Source organism: Petromyzon marinus, chromosome 58 (assembly GCF_048934315.1).
Source record: "Petromyzon marinus isolate PM22_M1 ecotype Great Lakes invasive population chromosome 58, UKy_Petmar_22M1.pri1.0, whole genome shotgun sequence".
Lineage (NCBI taxonomy): Eukaryota > Metazoa > Chordata > Hyperoartia > Petromyzontiformes > Petromyzontidae > Petromyzon > Petromyzon marinus.
This window is the reverse complement of record NC_133724.1, coordinates 8,984,166-8,997,469: the sequence shown is the minus strand read 5'-3', so window position 1 is coordinate 8,997,469 and position 13,304 is coordinate 8,984,166. Positions and strand designations below refer to the sequence as shown.

At 50.9% G+C, this 13,304-nt stretch overlaps 1 protein-coding gene across 8 annotated transcripts in view; it reads right to left on the bottom strand.

Annotated features, from left to right (window-relative positions):
* Positions 1 to 13,304, bottom strand: part of LOC116955176 (voltage-dependent T-type calcium channel subunit alpha-1G-like) — a 269,045-nt gene that overhangs the window by 75,791 nt on the left and 179,950 nt on the right. For 6 of the 8 annotated variants that reach the window (XM_076052903.1, XM_076052904.1, XM_076052906.1 and 3 more), the window contains exon 16: positions 8,560 to 8,586. The exons of the other annotated variants lie outside the window; for them this stretch is intronic. In XM_076052903.1, the coding sequence (XP_075909018.1) occupies positions 8,560 to 8,586 (27 nt within the window). The remainder of the gene's footprint in view (positions 1 to 8,559; positions 8,587 to 13,304) is intronic. 8 annotated transcript variants of the gene reach the window in all.

Genomic DNA, 13,304 nt, shown 5'->3' with positions numbered 1-13,304 from the left:
CGACCAACATGGTTCTATTCCCACGGCTGCCCTGGTTCTATCCCCACGACCGCCCTGGTTCTATCCCCACGACCGCCCTGGTTCTATCCCCACGACCACCCGGGTTCTTTCCCCACGACCAACATGGTTCTACCCTCACGACTACCCTGGTTCTATCCCCACAACCACCCTGGTTCTATTCCCACGGCTGCCCTGGTTCTATCCCCACGACCACCCTGGTTCTATCCCCACGGCTGCCCTGGTCCTATCCCCACGACCGCCCTGGTTCTATCCCCATGACCACCCTGGTTCTATCCCAACGACCTCCCCGGTTAATACAGAGTGGGGGGGGAGGGGGGTGAGTATTTTGACCGTAAAAAAATGTACTCCAACGTGCTGGCTGCTTCTCGGTGGACGCAACGGGCCTGTTGCATGTCACCGTCATGCTCCGAGTTTGCCAATCAAAAACTAACTAAAGACCGCCAAATGACCCAATGTGAAATTCTAAAACTAAGCTACTAAACTTATTTTTTCCACACCAGGCAAGGCCCCTACGGAGCTGTACAGAGCCCTTTTTTACAGAAGCAACCTGGCCATCTCAAATGATAGCTCAACAAAGTGGGCTTATCATCGTCTGACAAATCATTTATAGCAGCCAAATACTCTAAACGCGTGACGTTCATCCTAAATGTGGAGGGAAAGACCGGAGGAACCAGAGAAAAATCCACACTACCACGGGGACAGAGACACGCAAACTCCAAATATACAGCAGGTGGCAGGGTCGAGATCGAACCCACGACCTCCTGTATTCCAGGCGAGGTAGTTAACATCTCCTAGTCACTGTGATGATGATGAGAGGGAGAGACGCGCAAACTCCAAATATACAGCAGGCGTCAGGGTTGGGATCGAACCCACGACCTCCTGTTTCACAGGCGAGGTCGTTAACACATTTAGAATCAACGTCGTGCATTTAAAGGATTTGGCTGCTGCTATGAATTCCCACGTGAAGATAATAAGCCACTTCATTGAGCTATCATTTGTGGTCAGGTTGCTGCTGAAAGACAAGCGAACGGCTCAGCAGGCCTTACCGGGCAAGATTAAAATAAATCTAGTTTAATTTTATTTGGACATTTGTTTTCGTGATTTGTTGACCGTTCCTATGCTTTGCAATCCGAGCGTATTTATTTCGTATTGTTTGTCGTTTGTAACCTTCTGACCCACGTGCCCCCCGTACGGCCTCTCATTTCTCATCGGATTCCCCCTGCGGACGAAATAAAAGATGCTGATTCTGATTCCGCGAGAGAGGATTCCAGAGCGGCCGGATCGAGACGCCTCTCCCGGGGGACGATGGGTCTGGATTGAGGGCTCGCTTCGTCAGAACTACTTCCTGCTGTTGTTGTTGTTGCTGTGTTCAGTTTGTTGTTCTTCACCCGCACCGACGATTAGCGCGGTTGGCTACGTACAGTACGAAAGCAGTTCAATATGCACACATACTACACTATACACTACACTAATATATACTACACTGCTATACATTACCCTATACACTACACTACTATATACTACACTATACACTACACCACTATACACTACACCGCTATATACTACACTGCTACACACTACCTTACACTCTACACTACCCTACACACTACACTACGTCCTATTGACAAATGCCCCTCACAATTTCACACTGACTGGTGTTCTGGGTAATAACCTTAGTGATTACGCCTTCATTTTTGGGGTGAGATCATCAGCCAGACACAAAGCCCCCCCCGAAATTGGTTGAGAAGCACTCTATGAGACACTTCAGCACTCAGGCATTTACTAATGATGTGCTTCACTCGGATATTGACAAGGTCTGTGATATCCCCAACCTGACTACGGCTTGGGAGACCATCAGGTACACGTTTCTCCAAATTCTTAACAAACATGCTCTGTTGGTTAGATTTAAAACTAAAGGCAACCGCCCACCATGGTTTGATCCTTTGATTACAAAGCTCATGCAAACTAGGGACAAGGCTTGGGCATGTGCTCAGAAAAGTAATTTGGTCAATGACTGGCTAGAATACAGGATTTTAAGGAATAGATACTTCAAAAAAATACGGCATGCAAAAAATGCCTACTTTTCCTCCACTCTCCTGGAATCACATGGAAATGCCAGGATTTTCTGGAAAACAATCAAATGTATCGAAAAGGCATCCAAAACAGACACTCTGCCCGTTGAACTTAACCAAAATGGGGAATATTTTTCAGATCCCAAAAAAATAGTTGACAATTTTAACCTTCATTTTTCTGAAGCTGGTAATCTTTTTGATAATGTATTGGGAGTCACCCCTGCTCATGCAGATTCCTACACCCCTGTCCAAACATTAAACGAATTTAGTTTCCAGCCAATCCACGAAAGTAATGTTCTGAAACAACTGTCCTACCTCAAAGGGTCCTCCTCTACCGGAGCAGATAGTATTCCCGTCTTTGCTCTACTAACTGTTGATCACCTAATATACAAACCTATAGCCCATATTTTCAACCTGTCCATCAAAGAAGCATCAGTTCCTCTAGAATGGAAACATTCCTATGTCCGTCCACTTCACAAAGGGGGCCCTAAAGATGATCCAAATAACTACCGACCTATCTCAATTTTGTCCCCGTTGATGAAAATTTTTGAAAAATGATTGAACTACCAAATTAGCAGTTTCCCGTCCACCAACAATTTACTACATCTAAAACAATCTTGGTTCCGAAAAAAATACAGCACCACATCTGCTGCATTAGACTCTCTGAATCACATTTACAGTAGCCTTGATAATAAGCAGTACTGTGCCTGTATTTTCTAGACCTGTCCAAAGCTTTTGATACAGTAGACCACAACACCCTGCTTAGTAAACTAAGTTGCCTCGGTTTTTCCGAAAACGCAGTAAAATGGTTACAAAATTACCTCTTTTCTCGCACCCAAACTGTATTCACAGATGGTTGGAGGTCAAACAGTGTTAAGATAACAAAAGGGGTTCCACAGGGTTCCATCCTCGGCCCCCTTTTGTTCTCTCTTTATGTCAATGACTTGGGCACTGACCTGGATCATTCCAGGGTAAATCTTTTTGCAGATGACACGATACTGATTACTGCTGGCCGCTCTGCGGATGACGTGATTGATAAGCTACAGGGTGATTTCAACAAACTACAACATCAGCTAATTACTCTTAAACTAGTCCTGAATACCTCCAAAACCAAGGTGCTATGCTTCTCACCAGGACTAAAGCAGGAAGTTATTTTTCCCCAATTACATTCCTGAAATAATTATCAAATACAGCAAGTCAAGATCTATAAATATCTTGGGGTCATCCTGAATTCAAAACTGAATTTTGAAGATCACATTGATTATATTGGTAAAAAGACAAAAATTAAAATTGGTTTTCTGTATCGACACAAGCACTGCTTCCCCCCAATGTTCGTTTGGAATTGATCAAAGCTACCATACTGCCTTTACTTGCCTACTGTGACATCGTGTATAAATCAGCCCCAAGTACTGTACTGACGAAAGCTTGATTCCATCTATCACTCGGCCTTAAGATTTACATTGGATTGCCCATATAGGACTCACCACTGTGATCTCTACATTGGGTCAAACTTAACATCTCCTAATGTTCGACGGCTTGTGCACCAGATCTTATTTATTCACGAAGTACTTACAAAAAAATGCGCACACTACCTGCTGGATCTCCTCTCTGTTTCAAAGAACAAATTTGACCTCAGGTCTTCGCTCATTTACCAGCTTCACATTCCCTATTGCCATACAAAAACTGGAGGAAGGGCCTTTGCTATTGATGCCCCCAGGGTCTGGAATGCTATTGCCAATAAACTGCAACTTGAATCGCTACCAATGAGATCTTCTCTCAAAACTGCTCTAGAGTAGTTGTACACCCCTAGCTGCCACTGCTATTCATTGGCGTAAAATAAAATAAAATGTTTCGCTCCGGATGACGCTGCAAAGTATTATCTGTATTTTGATTTAGCGTGCTGATCTTAAAGGTGCATTGAAAAATTTGATACTCCGACCGATGCTTCTGTTGTCGTGGAGTAATTCATGCAGCCAGCTATGGCTCTAGGATTTGGTGTTACATGTTATTTATGTAGTTTATTGTAAAAATTCGGTCACAGTCCCAATGATCACTGTTACGTTGCAATTATGGCTTTATTTTTTTATTTCGAAAACGTTTTTTGGTTTGGACATGTTTGTTTTGTTGTAGTACGGAGCTAGACTGATGGCCTTAATCTAAGTTTTCTTGTGGTTGTTGTTGTTTGACTTGCATCCCACTGGGATTTTTTGCACACAGCGTTGGTGTACGGTGCTTTTTTCATAGATTTTCTGTTTGCACAGTCACATAGTCACTTTAAGATGTTTTTCCTGTTCGTGTTTTAGTTTTTTTGTTTGTTGTGGTTGCACCCGATTCAAGAGCCGAATGGCTCACAGGGCTGTACCAAAATAAATAAACTGAAAAACTGAACAATACACCACTGTACACTACACTGCTATACACTACACTACTACCCACTAGGCCACTATACACTACACACTATACAACATTGAGAAGTAATTTCTTTCGAACCGCTTGTTGTTGTTGTGTTTAGTTTGTTGTCCTTCCCCCCGCATCTCCGATATAGCCACAATTGGCCGCGTACGGCACGAGAAAAGTTCAACGCTCGTACAGACGGGGCACGATGGGTTCCCCGGATTATAAAACCACCTCCCAACGCTCCCACCGCATGGCAGGTTTAACGGCAACATTTATATTTACGCGATCAAACCAAAAAAAACCCCCTATGTTATGGATGATATTGGCCTCACAAGTACCGCGTGTGGTTAATGCGGTTACTTGATTCCTTGTGAAAGGTTTCTCACTTGGTGTTTTACTGCCAGAAAGGGGTAAAACCTACTCTTAGCGTTTCACGCGGCATCATTCATTATCATTTCACGTGCTGCGAAGCTGAACTTTCGATGGCTAACGCGCACACACAAAGACAAAGGTAAAAACCCCCCCTCCCTGTGTAGCCTGTAACAGATTTGGGTCAAGTGCTGTTAGCGAGCAGCAGCACCTACGGAGGCCGGAACGGTGGTGCACTAAGGGGGGGCCCCCGGCTGGGCCACGGCACCACGCCCGCACGGCCGCCTTTCTCCCCCCCCCCCACCCCCCGAGCAGCGACGTTTTGACACCGCGAACATTTGAGGCCGAGTCGACCCCGGGGGGGAGAGGGCCCGCGGCCGGTGTCCGACCGCCCAGTCGCCCGGGGTCGGCGGCCGTGAGCGGGAATCGACCGACTCGGCTCGCCCCGAGAAGGGGTCCGGAGGTCAGCGCGCTAACCGCTCGATTACCGTCACCGTGGTTCTACCGTCACGCGCACGGTGGTGATGGCGGTGTAAGGGGGTGCCGTGCCTGGAACGCCTTTCACAGAAATTTCGGCTGCAGCAAATACACACACGGCTACAGCGATGATGGTGGTGATGATGGTGATGGTTGTGATGATGGTGGTGATGATAATGATGATGGTGATGATGTTGATGATGGCGTTGATGATGACCATGCTGATAATCACGACGATGCTGGTGATGGTCATGCTGGTGATGATGGTGGTGATGACGGCCATGATGATGGGAACAGAATATTCTTTGGTTCTATTCGGTAAATACTCTTTGGTTCTATTGACTTTACCCAATAGAACCAAAGAGTATGGATCCTAGCAGTCACGAAAGCTTTAAATCTAGAATCTATTCGGTAAAGTCACGTAGGTAAAAAATAAAACAACAAAAATCACGACGTTTCGGCCACAACACAAGCAGCCTTCATCAGGTGAAGGGACCAGGCTGTCTCGAGGACAGCGCTGGAGTGAAACAGAGCCAAGCTCAGACTGCGACCTTTAAGCTGTGTGAGAGGGATTAAGGTGCCTCGACAAAGGAATTAGCATAAAAATAGCATTTGATTGGCGGACTTAGCATGATGAAAGGTGTAGCACACGGCAGTGCACCTTTAAGCTGTGTGAGAGGGATTTAGGTGCCTTGACAAAGGAATTAGCATGAAAATTAGCATTTGATTGGCGGACTTATCATGATGAAAGGTGTAGCACAGTGATCGGCACCGGCAGTGCACCAGCCTGTGCTGCGAAAGTTTGGGGTACCACTACTTGAAAAAATATACTGTACAAATGAAAATTAATTTAATGTTTGGTTCGATTTAGAACATCTTTCCAATGGTTGCTTAATTTGAAACCATCTTCTCGGTTGAAATTGTGTCTGTGTTTGTAGATCTGAATTGCCTCGTGAACAAATCTCTGATAAAAACCTATGAGTTTGCAAAAAACCTTGGTATCGGAGAAAATTATATCGTGATCACCCACAGCGTTGTAACAGTGATCAGCCACGGCAGAAGAATTCGTTCTGCCGTGTTTCAAATCTGATTTGTGCTCGCGAATTCGGTCAGAGACATGTCGCTTCGTATCCCCGATATAGCAATCACCGCAGGTACAACTCAATTTGTAAACCCCGGGGTACTGTAAGTCAGGAATGACATCCTTCACGGATGGGATCAGATCACGAATTTTATGTACTGTATTGAACCGGACCTGGATCTTGTGTTTGTTTAGAATTTTGGAAATCTTTTTAGTAATGCCTGCTATATATGGTAGTGTGATGGTTTTGACCGGAGTATCAAGTGGTTGTTTCTGTATGGAGGGAGAGACAGCTTGGCGGATGGTACGGTCAGAGTATCCATTCCTTTTGAGGGCCAGGTGTACATGTTTTAATTCACTGGTCAGGTGGTGTTGGTCCGAAATGCAATGCGCCCTATGGTATAAAGTTTTGATGAGAGAATTCTTTTGGGCTGGGTGGTGGTGGTGGGAATCAGGCTTCAAGCAGGAATCTGTGTGGGTGGGTTTCCTGTAGACAGAATGCCCCAATGAGCCATTTTTTTTTACCTACGTGACTTTACCGAATAGAACCAAAGAGTATGGATCCTTGCAGTCACGAAAGCTTCAAATCGGGAACAGAATAGTTTTAATTGGCGCTACCCCCCCCCCCGTAATGCGGCGACGTCTCGGGAGCGCCGTACATCACCTCAACTCATCATCTCAATTTTTTTTATGGGGGGGGGAGAGGAGTCGCGAGCGGACGCAGCAACGCCGCCCATTGCCGCCCGCCGCCACGGAAATACCGGCCGGTAGCCCTCTTGGCGAGGGTCGTGACGAGGTTCAGGGAGGCTTCGCTGGCTAGCCGGGCCGCGGCGGCGATGGTCACGAGCGAGCCGAGCGAGCGAACGAACCGGCGGGAGTTGCCGACGCGGCGGGGGCGGGGGGGGGGTAGGAGAAGACAAAACGGCACGCGGCAAAGTGGGGGAGAGAAGGGAGAGGGGCAGTCACGGCAGAAACAACATGCTGGGGGGGGGGGCTGGGGGGGGGGCTGGGGGGGGGGCTGGGCGGGGGTTGGGCGGGGGCTGGGGGCTGGGGGCTGGGAGGGGGGGCTGGGGGGGGCTGGGCGGGAGCTGGGGGCTGGGAGGGGGGGCTGGGAGGGGGGGCTGGGGGGGGGCTGGGAGGGGGGGCTGGGGGGGGCTGGGGGGGGACTGGGGGCTGGGGGGGCTGGGGGGGCTGGGAGGGGGGGCTGGGGGGGGGCTGGGAGGGGGGGGGCTGATGACGATGCAGCGGCGACAGCAGCAGCACACCAAAGATCTCGGCCAACGGAAAACGAGACGTGGAAAATCATCACCACCGTCATCACCATCATTGCTCAAGGACAATGCAACGATCGTGGCAATCATCGTCATTCCACGCAGGATGCTCCCGCGCGGGTCGCCGCAGTCCCTCGAGCCGCGTCTGCACCTGAGCGATCGATGGAGCCAGCTAGGTTGCTTGCAACCGGATCGCCGACGTTTGGACGCCTCTCCACAGCCGGGCCGCTGTCGGCTGCGAGATCGGTTGCGCAACTCGGTTGCGCGCAAACTCAAATCGCTTGATCTAGACATCTTCGCGACAAAAAATCAGCGAGCGGGCCGCAGCGAGTTGCGCGGTTCGGTTGCGTGCGACTGCATCGCTTGCACGTGGACCGCGCGTCCGCAAACAGTTTCGAGAGGGTGGTTGCAATCAACTGTGGAAATTGGTTGCGCGCGACCGATCCCCCTTTGCACATCGCCGACGTCTCCGCGCAAACGGTTGCCCGCAGCGTCGACGTGCCGGCTACGACCGGCCGTCACAATCACCACCCCCCCTCCCCCCCCCCACAACCGCTAGCCCACGGTGCGGACAAAGCGGTCCCGGGTCGATCGATCGCTCCGTTGCGGCGCGGGCTCCAATGGACGCGGCGAGCGTGCGGGCACGCGGCGCATGCAAGCGGAAAAGACACGAAAGAGACACTGGAGATTGAAAGTAACCGTGGCGATCGTTCATTCCCACGTGCTAATTTCAACACAAAAAAACAACAATTTTAAAAATGATGAGAAAAACAAAAACGAGGGGTGGGGGTGTGGGAGGGGGGTTTGAAAGGAGAAAGTCAAATCAGTCCAGGCAAGTTTGACTCAAGAGGTCGCCAGGCATATACAGTACCTCCACACAGGTCCGTGATTTGTGTTTCTGAACGGCACAAACAGAAGAGTCCCAGGGAAACGACACTCTCGTTAATGCCGCGTTCTCTTCTCCTGTTTGCTTCATGACCTCTACAATTAACCACGCGTTTAAAAGCTAAAAGCCGCCCCAGCCCAGCCACACGCCTCATCGGGGCTCAACAGTGACCCGTGGCGGTGACCCGGGAGCTCCTCCCTCCTTGCCTCAGCCTCCCGCCCGCCCACTTTGTATAGCCACCGCCCGCTGCCTGAATAGCTCTGCCCCAGTCCAACGTAACTCCACCCACTTTCAAGGTAGCCCCCCCGCCCGCTATTTGTGTAGCTCCACCCACTGGCCAGGAAACCACGCCCGCCGTCTGCGTAGCTCCACCCACTAGCCAGGTAGCCAGGTAGATAAGCTTCACTCCCGCTGCTCTGAGATCATTCGAAGCCCGGACGACAAAAAGATGCAGATTGTCTCTCGGTGGGGGGGGCAGTCAGTGCCGGGTTATCCTTGTAGCAAAAGTAGCTACACAAGTAGTGGGCGGAGTTACTCGAGTACACAAGTAGCTACAACATACAACATATGTCGCTATGTAGTATCTACACATGTAGTAGCTACGTATCTACATATGTGTAGATACGTAGCTACGGGCCCCGCACTTTCAAGGGCCCCGCGCTAAACGCTTTCAAGCTATCAATTCCGGTTCAGTGATTCTGCACTTGCTCTATTACTATAGTACTATACCGCCTTCAACTATTACGACTGACCGGGTGTTTAAGGTTAGCGATTTGTCGTATTATATGGCTGTATAGTAAATGAAAAAATACAATTACTTTACCGTGCAAGTTAAAAATTAGTGTTTTAATATTTGTGTGTGTTTTTTTTTTATAATTTAGGGAACCCCTTTATAACAACATATGCTACAGGTCCCGCACTGGCTTCATCCGGCACTGGGTGCAGGCGGGGCTGGTGGTGGTGGTGACACCGTGACACGGCCACTGTGAACCCCCCCCCCCCCTACACACAACCGGCACCAGAGAGTCTGAGACTCGCCGTGCCGGTCGAGAGGGCACTGCGTTTGGGCAACCCGAGTGGAGGAGGCAGATTGAGCACCACCGCAAGAGGCAGGGTCCTGGCGTTGAACCCAGGCGTCGCTAAGTCTGCGGCGATGACGGCCGCCGTTCGCCGACGAGAGGCGGCGGTGGTGGTGCGCGTGCCAGGCTAGGTGCACTTCGAGGTCACGCCGAAGGTGGGCGGTGGCTCGCCAGGTGTTAAAGGTTAAGAGGTGCAGCGCGCGCACAGCACACACGCAGACAGCACACACGCAGACAGCACACACGCAGACAGCACACACACAGCACACACACAGCACACACGCAGACAGCACACACGCAGACAGCACACACGCAGACAGCACACACGCAGACAGCACACACACAGCACACACGCAGACAGCACACACGCAGACAGCACACACGCAGACAGCACACACACAGCACACACACAGACAGCACACACACAGACAGCACACACACAGACAGCACACACAGCACACACACACACAGCACAGCACACACAGACAGCACACACACAGACAGCACACACAGCACACACACAGACAGCACAGCACACACACAGCGCACACACACAGACAGCACAGCGCACACAAACACAGCACACACGCAGACAGCACACACGCAGACAGCACACACAGCACACTCAAACACAGTACACACGCACACAGACAGCACACACGCAGACAGCACACACGCACACAGACAGCACAGCGAACACAGCGCGCAGCACACATACAGCACACACACAGCACACACGCAGACAGCACAGCACACACAAACACAGTACACACGCAGACAGCGCACACAAACAGCGCGCACACACACAGCACACACACACACAGCACACACACAGCACACACACACACACGCACACACACACAGCACACACACACAGCACACACACAGCACACACACAGCACACACACACCACACAAACACACAGCACACACACCACACAAACACACAGCACACACACAGCACGCACATACAGACAGCACACACAATACACAAACACACACAGCACACACAAACAGCACGCACACAGCACACACACAGCACACACAGCACACACACACAGCGCACACACACACAGACACAGCACACACACACAGCGCGCACACACACAGCACGTCCGGTCTGCTCCCGTCACAGTGGCGGTGTCGCGGTGAGCAGCACTCACCCGACCTGCTCACCCGACCCGCTCACCCTACCTGCCCACCCGACCTGCTCACCCGACCCGCCCACCCGACCCGCTCACCCTACCCGCTCACCCGACCTGCCCACCCGACCTGCGATCGCGAGATCGCTGGTGCACGTCGGTGCAACCGACTACGTCAGTCGCTCGGTCGGTTGCATACGGCGTTGGTGAGCGCGTGGGAACTCGCTCCGCTTCTTCCGAGACGTCTGGCCAGTGTGGAAGAGTAGGCCAAATTCCCTCCAGAGGGGACCCTCTCGAGTGCTGCCTCGAGTGAGCCGCCTTCTGTTACCAGTGGCCGGAAGAAGCACTTGCAGGGCTGTGCCCTTGTTCGGTCGAGTTAGGCTTAGAGGGTGGTGCACGAATGAGGTCCTGGATTACAATCCGGGGTTCAGCTGCTGCCTGGGGTTAAATCGGGATGCCAAGTGGAGCGAGTTGATGGTCTCACCCCGGTCACTAATGACTCCCACAGAGACCCACAGACTCAAACAGAGCCACACAGACTCCCATAGAGACCCACAGACTCACACAGAGACCCACAGACTCACACAGAGCCACACAGACTCACACAGAGACCCACAGACTCACACAGAGACCCATATACTCACACAGAGACCCACAGACTCACACAGAGACCCACAGACTCACACAGAGCCCCACAGACTCACACAGAGACCCACAGACTCACACAGAGACCCATATACTCACACAGAGACCCGTAGACTCACACAGAGACCCGTAGACTCACACAGAGACCCACAGACTCAAACAGAGCCACACAGACTCACGCAGAGACCCATAGACTCACACAGAGACCTATAGACTCACACAGAGACCCATATACTCACACAGAGACCCATAGACTCACACAGAGACCCATAGACTCACACAGAGACCCGTAGACTCACACAGAGACCCTTTAGACTCACACAGAGCCACACAGACTCACACAGATACCCATAGACTCACACAGAGCCACACAGACTCACACAGAGACCCGTAGACTCACACAGAGACCCATATACTCACACAGAGACCCATATACTCACACAGAGACCCATAGACTCACACAGAGCCACACAGACTCCCACAGAGACCCATATACTCACACAGAGCCACACAGACTCCCACAGAGCCACACAGACTCACACAGAGCCACACAGACTCCCACAGAGACCCATATACTCACACAGAGCCACACAGACTCCCACAGAGCCACACAGACTCCCACAGAGACCCATATACTCACACAGAGCCACACAGACTCACACAGAGACCCACAGACTCACACAGAGCCCCACAGACTCACACAGAGACCCACAGACTCACACAGAGACCCACAGACTCAGACAGAGCCACACAGACTCACACAGAGACCCACAGACTCACACAGAGACCCATATACTCACACAGAGACCCATAGACTCACAAAGAGACCCACAGTCTCAAACAGAGCCACACAGACTCACACAGAGACCCATAGACTCACACAGAGACCTATAGACTCACACAGAGACCCATATACTCACACAGAGACCCATATACTCACACAGAGACCCATAGACTCACACAGAGACCCATAGACTCACACAGAGACCCATAGACTCACACAGAGACCCGTAGACTCACACAGAGACCCGTAGACTGACACAGAGACCCTTTAGACTCACACAGAGCCACACAGACTCACACAGAGACCCATAGACTCACACAGAGCCACACAGACTCACACAGAGTCCCATAGACTCACACAGAGCCACACAGACTCACACAGAGACCCACATAGATTCACACAGAGACCCATAGACTCACACAGAGACCCATAGACTCACACAGAGCCACACAGACTCACACAGAGACCCGTAGACTCACACAGAGACCCGCAGATTCATAGAGAGACTTGTAGACTCACACAGAGACCCACAGACTCACACAGAGACCCTTTAGACTCACACAGAGACCCACAGACTCACACAGAGACCCGTAAACTCACACAGAGACCCATAGACTCACACAGAGCCACACAGACTCACACAGAGACCCATAGACTCACACAGAGACCTATAGACTCACACAGAGACCCATAGACTCACACAGAGACCCACAGACTCACACAGAGCCCCACAGACTCACACAGAGACCCACAGACTCACACAGAGACCCACAGACTCAGACAGAGCCACACAGACTCACACAGAGACCCACAGACTCACACAGAGACCCATATACTCACACAGAGACCCATAGACTCACAAAGAGACCCACAGTCTCAAACAGAGCCACACAGACTCACACAGAGACCCATAGACTCACACAGAGACCTATAGACTCACACAGAGACCCATATACTCACACAGAGACCCATATACTCACACAGAGACCCATAGACTCACACAGAGACCCATAGACTCACACAGAGACCCATAGACTCACACAGAGACCCGTAGACTCACACAGAGACCCGTAGACTGACA